This window comes from Scyliorhinus canicula, chromosome 4, assembly GCF_902713615.1.
Source record: "Scyliorhinus canicula chromosome 4, sScyCan1.1, whole genome shotgun sequence".
Taxonomy (NCBI): Eukaryota; Metazoa; Chordata; class Chondrichthyes; order Carcharhiniformes; family Scyliorhinidae; genus Scyliorhinus; species Scyliorhinus canicula.
Genome location: NC_052149.1, coordinates 30,381,185 through 30,394,414, shown reverse-complemented (window position 1 = coordinate 30,394,414; position 13,230 = coordinate 30,381,185). Strand labels below are relative to the sequence as shown.

At 43.3% G+C, this 13,230-nt stretch overlaps 1 protein-coding gene across 3 annotated transcripts in view; it reads right to left on the bottom strand.

Annotated features, from left to right (window-relative positions):
* Positions 1-13,230, bottom strand: part of szt2 (SZT2 subunit of KICSTOR complex) — a 300,727-nt gene that overhangs the window by 184,038 nt on the left and 103,459 nt on the right. For 2 of the 3 annotated variants that reach the window (XM_038793974.1, XM_038793973.1), the window contains exons 18-23: positions 10,480-10,574; positions 9,127-9,295; positions 8,155-8,269; positions 4,733-4,849; positions 3,902-4,102; positions 3,454-3,560 (exon numbers count right to left, since the gene is read on the bottom strand). In XM_038793974.1, coding sequence (XP_038649902.1) covers positions 3,454-3,560; positions 3,902-4,102; positions 4,733-4,849; positions 8,155-8,269; positions 9,127-9,295; positions 10,480-10,574 — 804 coding nt within the window. The remainder of the gene's footprint in view (positions 1-3,453; positions 3,561-3,901; positions 4,103-4,732; positions 4,850-8,154; positions 8,270-9,126; positions 9,296-10,479; positions 10,575-13,230) is intronic. The other variant, XM_038793972.1, reaches the window with a different exon arrangement.

Here is a 13,230-nt window from a genome sequence, read left to right as displayed (position 1 = left end):
TTAAGGAAAGATGGTGGGTTGAGCTGTTGGCCGTGTGCGGGAGATGTCCTGAGACCAGCTTTGTGCTGAGATATTTGAAATCTGAAAAAGCCATCCAGAGACCAAAAAAAGTCTTTGGGTTGGCAAGCGTGATCATCTGGGTTCTCTGGCGGAGAGACAGGCGAGCCATGCAAAGCGCTATAGACATTAGCAGGACCAGAAGACCTCACCAGCAGCCAATGGCAAGCCACCTCCGCAGCTGGACACCTCCCTGTCGGAAAATTCTGCACTTTGTTTCAGAAAAGTTTTGATTCTGAACTTCCGCGGATTTCAACAGCAGATTTGAAATGGTTGAGGAGATGTGTGATATGCCTTTACTAAAGGGTGCTTTGTAAGACTTTGTGTAACTTTAACCTTGTGGGCCTACGTTTTTTTTTCTTTTTGTTGATAAATCTTTTAATTTTTAAAATTCAGTAAGTGTTACTGGAGTTCTATGCTTCTGGGAGCAGTAGTTTTTCTCCTCGTTTTCAAAATATTTTTTTAATGGTAATGATCAGTAAGATAAGTCTCTCCCTGGGATTTGACTTGCTCAGCAAACAACATCTGCTGCAAACATAACACAGGTCAAGAACTTCACTGAATTCATTCAATCCATGCGGCAGCAAGGAACTATCCCACAAGAACTCACAGATGCCTCCACTATTCACCTGTACAAGCCGAAAATAATTCACTGCTCTTGCGACAATCATAGAATAACCTCACTCCTTTCCAGCACCAACAAAATCTACGGTAGGAATACTGTGAACAGGTTAGTGCAACATCTAAGCCCGAACCTGCTGCCAGAGAGTCAGCGTAGTTTCAGAAAAAGTCAAGGAACCTCTGATGTGGTGTTTGGAGTTAGACAGCTCCAGGAGAAATGCCAAAAACAGAACATGGGCTTCTACACGCATTTGTCAACCAGACCAAGACAGTCAGCAGTGAAGGCCTTTGGGGAAACAAATTGGAGAAATCGGGCTGCTTAAAGAAATTAATCGCAATGATTTGACAGTTCCAAGTCATGCATGACCTGGATGCTAGTGCAAACCCTGTCCAGCATGCTTTTCTCCTCCGAGCTCCACATGCCTTCCATACAGCACGGTAGCATAGTGGTTAGCGCTATGGCTTCACAGCGCCAGGGTCCTAGGTTCCATTCCCGCTTGGGTCACTGTCTGTTCGGAGTCTGCACATTCTCCCTGTGTCTGCGTGGGTTACCTCCGGGTGCTCCGGTTTCCTCCCAAAGTCCAAAGAAGTGCAGGTTAGGTGGATTGGGCATGCTAAATTGCCCTTAGTGACCAAAAAGGTTGATGGGGTTACGGGTATAGGGTGGAAGTGAGGGCTTAAGTGGGTCGGTGCAGGCTTGATGGGCCGAATGACCTCCTGCTGCACTGTATGTTCTATGATGGCATCAAAACTAGTTATCCTATGGATGGGACAAGGTTACTCAAGGCAATGGCCTAGATCTCAAATGGCATACGTTGTGATTTCCTGTTGCTGCTGACAGTGCACTAGCTGCTTGTTCAGACCTAGACACGTAATGTAGCATGGACTTGTTCTCTAAATTGTAAATTCAGTTTGAGGGAGAGAAGAGTGGTCTAAGACTAGTACTTTAACTCGCTCTCTGCAGCAAAAAGCAAAAGTCCAGGTGGCTGTGTTGCCTGTCTAGTGCCAGGGTTTCAAATGTCCACTCAGGGCTGGAGATGAACTTACAATAAGAGGGGGAGGATCCAGTCGCCGTGGTCTATGTTGGTACCAATAACATTGGTAGAACTAGGAAAGAGGTTCTGCATTGAGAGATAAGGAGCTAAGTACTAAACTAAAAAGCAGAACCTCAAAGGTTACAATTTCTGCATTTGCCACATGCATAGGGTACGTAAAATTAGAGAGACTAATATGTGACTCAAAGGCTGGTGTGGGAGAAGTTGATTCCAGTTCATGGGACTCTGGCACCTGTACTAGGGAAAGTGGGACCTTAACTATAGGAACAGTTTACACATGAATCTTGCTGTGGACCAATGTTTGCACAAGCTGCATAACTAGGGAAGTAGAGAAGGTTTTAAACTAAATATAGGGGAAAGGGATCAGATTTGAGAAGATGTGGTAAACCAGAGTGGAGACAAACCAAGAGAGATAGGTATTAATGTAGGAAATGATAAACAGAATGTGACAGGAAGGGAAAGAGTATGGGAGTACAAATCTTAAGCGTAAATCAGCAAGTAGAGGTTGAAAAAAATAAATAAAAGGACAAAACTAAAGGCTCTGTATTTAAACACATGTAGCATTAAAAAAAAACAGATGATCTGATAGTCATTACCGATTGAATTTTGCATTCGGTTTGAGGGAAAAGAATAAATCCAAGATTAGTATTTTAAACTTAAATAAGGGCAATTATGAGGGCGTGAAAGCAGAACTAGCTAAAGTGGACTGGCAAATTAGCTTAAAGGATAGGTCAATAGAAATGTGATGGCGGACATTTGAGGGGATATTTCAAAGTACACAGAATGGATACATTCCAACAAGAAAGAAAAATTCCAAGGGGAGGTTACACCATCCGTAGTTAACAAAAGAAAGTTAAAGTTAGGATCAAACATAAAGAAAAAGCACATAATTGCACAAAGATGGGAGGCATTTCAGAAGATTGGAGAGAATATAAAACAGCAAAAACCCTCTGTTTCCGACCATTGAGCCAATTATGGATTCAACTTGCCACTTGCCCTTCGATCCCATGAGTTTTTACTTGTGAAATAAGACTGCCATGTGTATCCTTCTCAAAAGCCTGGCTAAATTCCAAATAGACTAATCAAATGTGCTACCCTCATCAACCCTCCTTGTTTCTCAAACAAAAATCACTCGAGTTGGTCAGACACATGCTGATTTTCCAGGCAACCTAATATTACCTTCCGTCAAACCCAATCTATTCATCTTATCTTGTCTAATAAAGGTTATAAATTTGGATTATTTTCATTTTATTCACATTGGGAAATAGACTTGAGACAAAAACAGAGAGAGACTTTCCAAATCCTCTGCTGGCTGGATCAACATCTTGAAGCCCTCAATGATTTCCCAATGAACCATATTGATCTATTTCCAAAGAAAAAATGCTGCAAAATCTCAGCAGGTCTGGCAGCATCTGTAGGGAGAGAAAAGAGCTAACGTTTCGAGTCCAGATGACCCTTTGTCAAACGTTAGCTCTTTTCTCTCCCTACAGATGCTGCCAGACCTGCTTAGATTTTCCAGCATTTTTCTCTCTCTTTGGTTTCAGATTCCAGCATCCGCAGTAATTTGCTTTTGCCCAGTGTTAATCTATTTATTCCAATAGAGTTCTTGGATCAATTGTGAACAGCTTTTGAGTAGGTTGGACTGGCAATCCATTATATGAACTGAATTCATATGGTACCAGGTGAACTGCAAACCTCTGTAGCTTCCACACTCACTTACCTGTAAGGTGCTGGTTGAACCCAGGACCTCTTTGTTACTTCCAAGGGTGTGCAGTGACATCATGGTGTCTTGTCTCTCCAATTTCTTGGTCACTTTCAGTGGCTCTTCTATAGAACAGGAAAAAACACCCAAGTTCCTTCAGTTTGGCTAAAACTTATTTCTGATTGTAACTATTTATGAATCCAGTTTGGGGTTCCAAAGTGCAGAACTATACTAACTGAGATTTACTTTTCGTCAGAGTTGATAGGAACTTTTACTCGGGGAGGACACCTCTCCCTAAATTACTTTTTCACATGAGACACAAACTAGGCTGTGCACCACCACTCTCAGAAATGTCTTTAAATGCTGAAGTAGTGGAGACAAATGCATGGCAAACTTGTACCCCAGTGATTTATTATGATACATAGATTGACAGAAACAAAACATCACAAGATTTAGGTTATTTTACCTTTAACTGTTGGTAGAGTAAAAGGAATGGAATGACCATTCCGATCCCGCTGCACAATTTGCTGCATAAAAATCATGTGATCAGAGTCAGCCAACGGCAACTCCCGGTCACCAAGATCCTGTTGCAAACAGCTATGGAAAAGATTTAACAGGATCTCATTGGGTAAAGAGGTGGTCTCCCTTGTACTCCCATCATCCTCTGCTGAAGAAAGGGAAACAATTGATAATAAGGTTCAAACAGTCACAAGAGCCCAGATTTGGACATAGTGGAATAATTTGCGGTGCTATCAGAGTCAGACACAGGTAATCATATTGGTAATCAGTTCCCATGAAGAATGCAGTATTCCTGTAGCTCTAAACTAAAAATTATTCAAAGACCCGACACAACCTAAGATTATATTTGGAAAAATACATGTTCCATCACAATTTACTTTTCTGCATTTTTGTTTTTAAGTTGAAGAACAAATAACTTTTTTATAATAATGCTACTCAGGGACATTGAAAGAAGACAGGACTACATGGAAACTAATTTGAATTAAAGATCCTTCCCGATCCACTCATCACCAAAGCTGTTTCATACCACATGGAAAAACAGTCAACATAGAAGTTACACTTCCCACTCACTTCCTTAGGCAGATCTAGATAGTACAGAGTTCTCCTTTCTACCACACACATGACGTATGTACAATCTTAGAGTAGCGAGCACGTAACACAGAAATGGTTTGCACCTGTATTTGCACAAAATTGTGCAACATCCTGGACCTATGTGTGCATCTTCATTGCACAGAAACAATGGGAACATTTCAGGAAAAGCATCACATTAAAACCTTACCTTTAGTCAACATGTGGAAAAACAGCTCTATTTGTTGACACTTTGCTAAAAGCTTCATCAGATCAAACTGGAATGGCACAGCTCGGATGAAATCATTCTCTCCTTCGTAATCACCTGCTTGAAAGAGAAAGGGCAGTACAGGTAACATTCTGAGGCTGCAAGAGTCTTTAATTTAAAGTACATATATCAGCAAGTTTACTATTAGGAAAAAATCGAATAGAAACTGGTTACCTCCCACAATCCAAAGATGTGAAGTTAGGTGGATTGGCCATGCTAATTTGCCCTTTAGTGTTTAAAAGATTAGGGGATAAGATGGAGTAATGGCTTGTAAAGCAGAACAAGGACAGCATTGTGGGTTCAATTCCCGTACCAGCCTCCCCGAACAGGTGCCGGAATGTGGCGACTAGGGGCTTTCCACACTAACTTCATTGAAGCATACTTGTGACAATAAGTGATCATTATTATTTCCTACAAGAGAGGATCTAACCATCGCTCCTTGACATTCAATAGCGTTACTATCGCTGAATACCCCACAATCAATATCCTGGGGGGTTACCATTGATCAGAAACTGAACTCGACTAGCCACATTGTCATGTCAGTGTCCCTTTAAGAAAGGTTTTTGTAGAAAGGTTTTTGTCTTATCACATGGCTTCAGTGATGTCATTGTGTGGGTGGAGCTGGGCTGTGATTCTGCAAGGTGTTTTTGGTTTCGCTTTCACAGTTGGCTGTTGAGGACTTAGACAGAGAACAGAAGTGTTTTAGCCTCTATTTTCATTTTAAACATCTGCTCCAGTCAAAAACCCATTGATTATAGCTACCTGCTTTTGCAAATTAAAATATAAAATTTGCATTCTGGAAGTTTTTAAACCTGCTGGTGAGACGGGTTCAGAATCTCAGACAAAGCCAGTCTTATTCAAGTGAGAATGCAGAGTACTGGGCCACGCACTTGAAAAGATTTGTTTGGTTTATGGGATTTTGTTTTTGAATTGTAACAGTTAAGGGGGAATTCATTTAGTGTTATACATAGATTACTGTAGCTGTGAGGTGTCTTTATGTTGTAATTGATAAGAATTCTTGCTGTTTGTTTATATACATACACATATATATATATATATATATAGAACTCAGTTCTTAGAATAAAGTTTATTTTGATTAAAGTGTCGAGGAAGACTCTTGAATCACACCTCAAGTGAAGGCTCTTCTGTTCATCCTTGCCAAATTCAACAAAAAGCTATAGGTCAGGTGAAATCCATAATACACTTTGGAGTTTTTAAACCCTGGCCCATAACAAAATTAATATCAGAGCAGGTCAAAGGTTAGGAATCGTACAGCGAGTAACTCACCTCCTGTTTCCCCCCCACCCAATGCCTGTCCACCATCTACAAGGCACAAGTCAGGAGTGTAATGGAATACTCTCCACTTGTCTGGATGAGTGTAGCACTAACAACACTCAAGAAGCATGACACCATCCAGGATAAAGCAGCACGCTTGATTGCCCCTCCTTCCACAAACATTCAAACCCTCCACCACCGACCAACAGTGGCAGATTTGTGTACCATCTACAAGATGCACGGAGTAACTCACCAATGTTCCTTAAGGCAGCACCTTCCAACCACATGACCACTACCATCTAGAAGGACAAGAGCAGCAGATACCTGGGAACCCCACCACCTGGAGGCTCCGCTCTCTCGACTTGGAAATATATCACCGTTCCTTCACTGTCGCTGGATAAAAATCCTGAAACTCCCTCTGTAACAGCGCAGTGGGTGTACCTGCACCTGAAGGGCTGCAACGGTTCAAGAAGACAACTCACCACCACCTTCTGAAGGGCAACTAACGAAGGGCAATAAATGCTGGCCTGACCAGCGACAATAAATGCTGGCCGAACCAGGGCAATGAATGATGGCCGAACCAGCGACGCTAACATCCCGCCCATAAAATGAATTTTTTTAAAGACTTTGTTTTGAGGCAAACTCCAAATTTAAGGAGTGCAAAACTTATGAATCTTGCTCCAGATTGCCATTCAGTGCCTCCCACTCGAAATGTATACTGTTCAACCCAAGCCGAGCAAATTACAGCGCATTTCAGAAGGGGAACTGGTGATAAAAGGGAAATCAATTAACACAAGCAAAGGCCATTACTGTTACCAATGGAACAATTTCTTCTGAGATCTAGCACCCAATAGCAGCACAAAACCAGTGCATTCCAGCTTATTAATGTTGGTTCCAGCACTTTCAGTGTCTCGTTAAATGGCAATTTTCCCTTATGACCGCTGTCATGTGAGAGTACCTTTAAGAAATGGGTGTTTATAAATGGGTGTGTATATAAATATCTGTAGTGCGTGTACCTTTAAGAAATGGGTGTTTATTACTGCAGTGATGTCAGAGTGTGGGTGGAGCTGGGTTGTCTATCAGCTTTTTACTTTTGTTTTAGGCTGTTTGCTGCAGGGTGTGTTTTAGTTTTGTTTTCAGAGCTGGATAGCTGCAGTCACAGCCAGAAGATGTATTAGTCTCTCTGTAATCTAAACACTGCAAATTGATCCTTTGGTGATTTAAAACTAATAACTGCTCTCAATAGTGAATTTAAACCTGATCTTTGTGTTTAAAGAATTTTTTTTGAAGTCTTATGGATGTTAAAAGGAAAGCTTAAAGGATTACTTAGTGTTGTATTCTTTGAGGGTTGTATTTGAATTGATGGTTGCTAAGATGTCCACTGTATGTTTTAAAACGGTTAACTTGAGTTAACAGAATAAACATTGTTTTGCTTTAAAAAATACTTTTCCGTTTCTGCTGTACCACACCTGTAGAGTGGGCAGTGTGCTCCCCATACCACAATCTATTAAAAGTTGTGGGTCAGGTGAACTCCATGATACACTTTGGGGTTCTCTAAACCCTGGCCATAACACTGTCACTTTTAGTTAACACTCTGACCTCTGATAAAATGAGACAAAGACGTAGCGACTAGAAGGGAGGGGGGGGGGGGGGGCGTTGACTACCTCACAAGCAAATACACACGGTATGAAAGAACACAAAGTAAACAGCTTCAAAGCTTATTCAGTAAAAAAAAAATTGAAATGATACCTGTAAACAAACTCAGCACTATTTACCCTAACTATTTGGGGGGGAAATAAGATGGAAACTGGACAATTCAATGAATTAGAAGGCCATTTGCCTCCACAGAGTACTTAAAGTAAAAGCTACAGTCAAACGTCCACTGCTGGCTGCAAGGGTCCTACAACAAACATATCTGAGCAGTCTTAGATCAGATCCCAGTAGTCATAACCCTTCTCATGAGTAATTACGGTGGGCAATAAATGCTGGCCTAGTCAGCGGCACCCACATTCCGTGAAAGAACGTTTTAAAATTTACCTTTCTTAGGTTCTAAATTTCTATTCCTAGCTTCCATGCATTTTAGCCCCTACCTTCTGTGCTCCTTGACCCCCATATTGGCAAGATGTAGTCCTTATTCTGACAAAGCTGACTTAGATGTTCAAAGGTCAACATGGAAGTTAGACACGCATGGTCTTGTGGGTAAATCTAGAGGAAAAAGAAGTTACATCCATCAAAATACTTCACACCACCACCCCTTGCAGAATATCATCAACATATAACAAAAAGGCTCTTCGGAGAAAAAAATAATTTATTAAGCCTACAGAAGATTCAGAGATCCATTTTAAAGTAGTACTTCCAGAGGGTTTAGAATCCTGGGAGCCTTAAGAAAGATTTGGTCAGCCTTCCCAAAGGAGGACGTGACTATAGGGAAGAGGCTGTATCTCTAAAGAAAATATACTTTATGTTATACCTGGCCTCCATTTAACAGGAAAATTAAAACAACAGTTTGAAATGGTCTCTGTAACTTCCTTAACAGAAGAACAAATTACAGAAAGTCGGGGCCTTTTGTGCATTATCTATGGATTGTTCAATCTCTTTACTGTTGGATTATCTACAGGCAATGGACAGCATGTACCACATAGCAGGAACTGCTGGACTTGCTTGTGTGTGTCAGCATTCATTTCTACACATGTACACAGTTAAATCCAGGAAAAAGGGTACCAACTCGCTGCACCCGGGGAATGAATGGCTCCCGAAACGTTGTACACTGTAAAATCAGCATGTTTATGGCCCAAACAAGATACTGTAATAGATACTGCTCCACAACGATACTGGTGAGCAGAATAACTCAAGCTGCTGAAAGAGGAGTTGAGACTCCTTTGTCCAGCATAACATACGTGTCTGACCTATATACCACACGTGCATCTCTGTACCCACACAAACCAACAGGTGTTACACGGCGCTTATTGCATCTGGAGGCTGATTTTTACTTTGCAATCTCCACGCTCCCTATATGCAGAAGTTCTCTTAGTTGAGCGGCAATAATTTCTCATCTGACTTACTGCTTTTGGGATTTCTAAATAAGACAATCCATTCAAGTACTTCCGGCTGTCAGCAGAGGTGATCACATGACCGTTCTGAGGCTCCACCCAGCATTCCGTCACCAAATTTAACTCCGTGTCAAGTTCAATTGCCTCAACTTCGGTGTCATTATCGTCATCTGTGGAAAAACTATGGGAGAATTGCAAGCACATCAGCAGATCTCTATATCACACGAACAGTCGGAAAATACAAATAGCACTCAATATCTAAACATACCAAAACGTGCAGCTGCTTCCAAGGTAAGACCAGCAGGCAGGTTGCATTGCTCGGCAGTCCATTCAGCTGTTTGGCTGTACCATGTCTCGTTTAGTAAAGTAACAGGTGGAACTTAATCTCCAAATCCAATGGGAAGAGCGCTGCACTTCTCAGGGAGCAAGACATCAAGGCTTGTGGGATGGGGAGAGTGGGGGGGGAGTGAGACAGCAGCAATCATGAGCGAAAGATGGTGCCTGAAGCTGGGACTTGTGGGGGTGCGGCAGATGTTACCACACATGTTGGGGAAGAAGAGTGGCTACGACTGAGAGGAAATGCAGTCAGTGGAAACTTTGATTTCAAGGAGCCACAATGTGCTTTCCCATAGACCTTTCCCCTACTCTAAAGTTTAGAAGCTCTTGCATTTCAGTCCATCGATACAAGCAGACCCAATAGCTTTTACCAAAATTACCACTCTTTGTAGGAGAACTGGGTGGCTGTTCACAGCTAAGCGTGATCCTCTTCTTGCCTAGTCTTTGGGCATGCTTTCTTGGAAAGGGTCAATTCGATGATGCTGAGCAAAATTGTAGCAACTCAATTATCGCAACAGCAGTGACAGCTAATGCAGCAAGGACTGCAAATTAAACTGTGACCTTCAAGTCTATATGGTTTCATGCTACATTGGGCAATCTCTTTATCTATTTGGTAACCAGAGGTGCTACCTGCCAAAACCGTTGAACAGCCTAGTATATTTGATGAGGTTGCAGAATAACTAGCATGTTTGAATTCCCTGTTGTGATATTTTCCAATAAAGGCAAGCTATGCAACAGCTGGTCAGAGGTGATCAGTGAATTAATAATCTTTATAACTCTATGAAGTAAAGTTCATCCCAATATAGTTCTATGTATCACCTATCGTTCATCTTAAGTATCATTTCCAGAAATCTAAAATGTAATACTACAGCAGGAACCATTCCTGCAACCTCTATTTAGATTAAAATGTCATCCTAAATAAGCAAAGGCTATTTATTGTCACCATTGTGAAATCTGTTTAGTTCAGTCCGTAAAAGACTCTCAGATTCCAGAAAACTCAAACAGCAGTTTAATATCTCAGAATCTTACCTGTCTTTGGTAGATGTAGCGTGAGGTGGAAAGATAATGTACTGTACTAGACATGTGTGGAGCTCATCAATATCATCATCACATCTCGAGTTGACCTGCATCCAAACAAACTGTACCAATAAACCGTTCAACAGAGCACATCTGCCAATCCCAAATGGGTAGAATGGACAGTTTTCATAATGCAGCGCACATAACACAGATAATTCATTTAGAAAACAATTTCCTATCATTGCTCTCCAGCACTGGCTTCTCAAACCCGTATAGGCTTTCCTGACAGGCTCCACCAAGTCTGTTTAATTAAGGAGGGGGAGCTAGCAGTAACTAGGACACACAGATTCATAACCTCACTAAGAGTCTTATTTCCGGCCTTCTGGTGGCGGCCATGCGGCCGTGTACCTGGTGGCTCCCGTGCAGGGAAACTTTTTTTCCCCCCATAAATCCAGGTCGGACCTTTGAATGCGGTCCCGAAGTGCCGATACCCGCAGGTGACGGTGTCGGCAATATTTTGCGCCGGGTCTGGAATACACGCGGTAAAGAGAAATAAAAAGCAGCTGCAAGCAGAACGCAAGGCACTGGAAAGCGCGGTTGAAGGCACGACGGTGGCATGTCCAGAGTCGGCACTTGCGGCCCATTGGGCTACTGCTCAGTTGGTAGACTTTTTAAACTGCTCAGTTCCAGAGAGAGGTGAAAAATGAAATGAAATTAAAATCGCTTATTGTCACAAGTAGACTTCAAATTAAGTTACTGTGAAAAGCCCCTAGTCACCACATTCCGGCGCCTGTTCGGGGTGGCTGGTACGGGAATTGAACCGGGCTGCTGGCCTGCCTTGGTCTGCTTTCAAAGCCAGCGATTTAGCCCTGTGATAAACCAGCCCCTGAGGTTGAAAACCGCTAAAGATCTGGTAAGGGCCATGGATCCATTACAGCGAGTCACTACAAAAAAATGAAGGAGTCCGTCGCCGACCACGAGTACCGGCTGGCCTCGATGGAAGCAGAGCTTTCCCTGATGGCTGACAGCTTCAAAAAAGTAGGTGACAAGGTAGACGAGTTGGAGAATCGAGGGCGTCAGCAGAATATCAGAATTGTGGGTCTGCTGGAGGGGTTGGAGGGCTCGCAATCCTCAAAGTACTTTCTCCGCACAGATGCTGCAGAGGCTGGTAGGCGAGAAAGTTTTCGGCCACCCCACTCGACCCCCCCACCCTCCGAAATTGATTGTGCAAATAGTGCTGAGAAAGCCCTGAGAAAGGCAATGAAGATGTGAGTGCACCGTTTCTTGGACAAGGAAAACATTCTGAGATGGGCCAGGCAGGTGACGAAGAGGTCGTGGGAGGGAAGTGTAATCAGAACGTATCCCGATTGGGTTACGGAACTGGCTAAACGCTGCACTGGATTCAACAATGTCAAGGGGTCCTGTATAAGGAAGGTGGGAGATTTTGGATTATTGTATACGGCCTATTTGTGGATCACCTTTCGTAGGCAAGAGTATTTTTTAGTCACCTCGGAGGAAGCGGGCAAGTTTCTTCGGAACCAGGGGATTGGGATCTGTAAATGTGGTTGTTCTGTGCCATTGATGATATTGTTGTTGGTTCGATTGCTGTGCATTTCTGTTTCTTTGCTATGTTCTTCTCTCTATAATTCTCCTTCCTGCTTTTCATTTTATTGAGGTAGGTCTGATGTTCGGGGGCTGGGAAGATGTAGAGGGTGGGATAGATGCTGTTTATTTATTTGTGGTTTTTTAAAAAATCCGGTTTGGGCGATGTGGCGGGTTCAGGGTAGTCGCAGGCCTCGTGCGGGGGCCACCATACTGGTGTGAGAAACACTAAATGGAAGGGATGTGGGGGGTGAGGTGGTGTGAGGAGGGTCAGGTTTTGAATGTTTCTTCTTTTTGGTTTAGTTTGGGGTGAGGGGTCGATTGGGGGGGGGGGGGGGGGATATGGGGAAGCTGACAGTGCACTGAGATATGGAATTGGGTGGCAGTGGATGCCTCGCAGGGGCCCCAAAGGGCACGACTTGATGACCTGGGATAATTGCCGCAAGCGGGGCGGGGGAAGGGCAGAGGTGCCCTCCCACTCGATTGGTAACTTGGGATGTCTGGGGCCTAAATGGACCTGTTAGAAGGTTGTGCATATTTGCTCATCTGAAGAACCTGAAGGCAGACTTGATGTTTTTCCAGGAGACTCATCTGGAGCCTCTCGTCACCAGAGAAGGCAGTGAGACAGCAGCGCAGAGCTAGGGGGTTTGTGTACAAATATGGGGAGAAGGCTGGCCCACCAACTGAGGAAACAGACGGCTCTTAAGGAAATAGGTAGGCTTAGGGAGACGGGGTGAGGTTGCAAGGGACCTGGCAGGGATCAATAACATTTTTGAGTCCTTCTATCAGAAACTATGCCAATCAGAACCGCTACCAGGGGATGAACTGAGACAAAGATTCTTAGTTGGATTGGAGTTTCCGAGGGTGCATCGGCCGAGGGCGCAGGGGTTGGCATCCCCAGTAGGTCTGCCGGAGGTGTTGGGGTGTGCGAGTTTGATGCAGTCAGGGAAGGCCCAGGGTCCGGACGGATTCCCAGTCGAACTTTACAAACGCTTTGGCGCAATGCTGGGTCCATTTATGCTGCAGATGTACAATGAAGCACTGGAAAGGGGTGTGCTCCCTCCAAGCTGTCGCAGGCCTTCATTTCCCTCATCCAATGAAAGGACAAAGATCCTGAACAATGTGGATCTTATCGTCCGATTTCACTCCTAAATGTAGGTG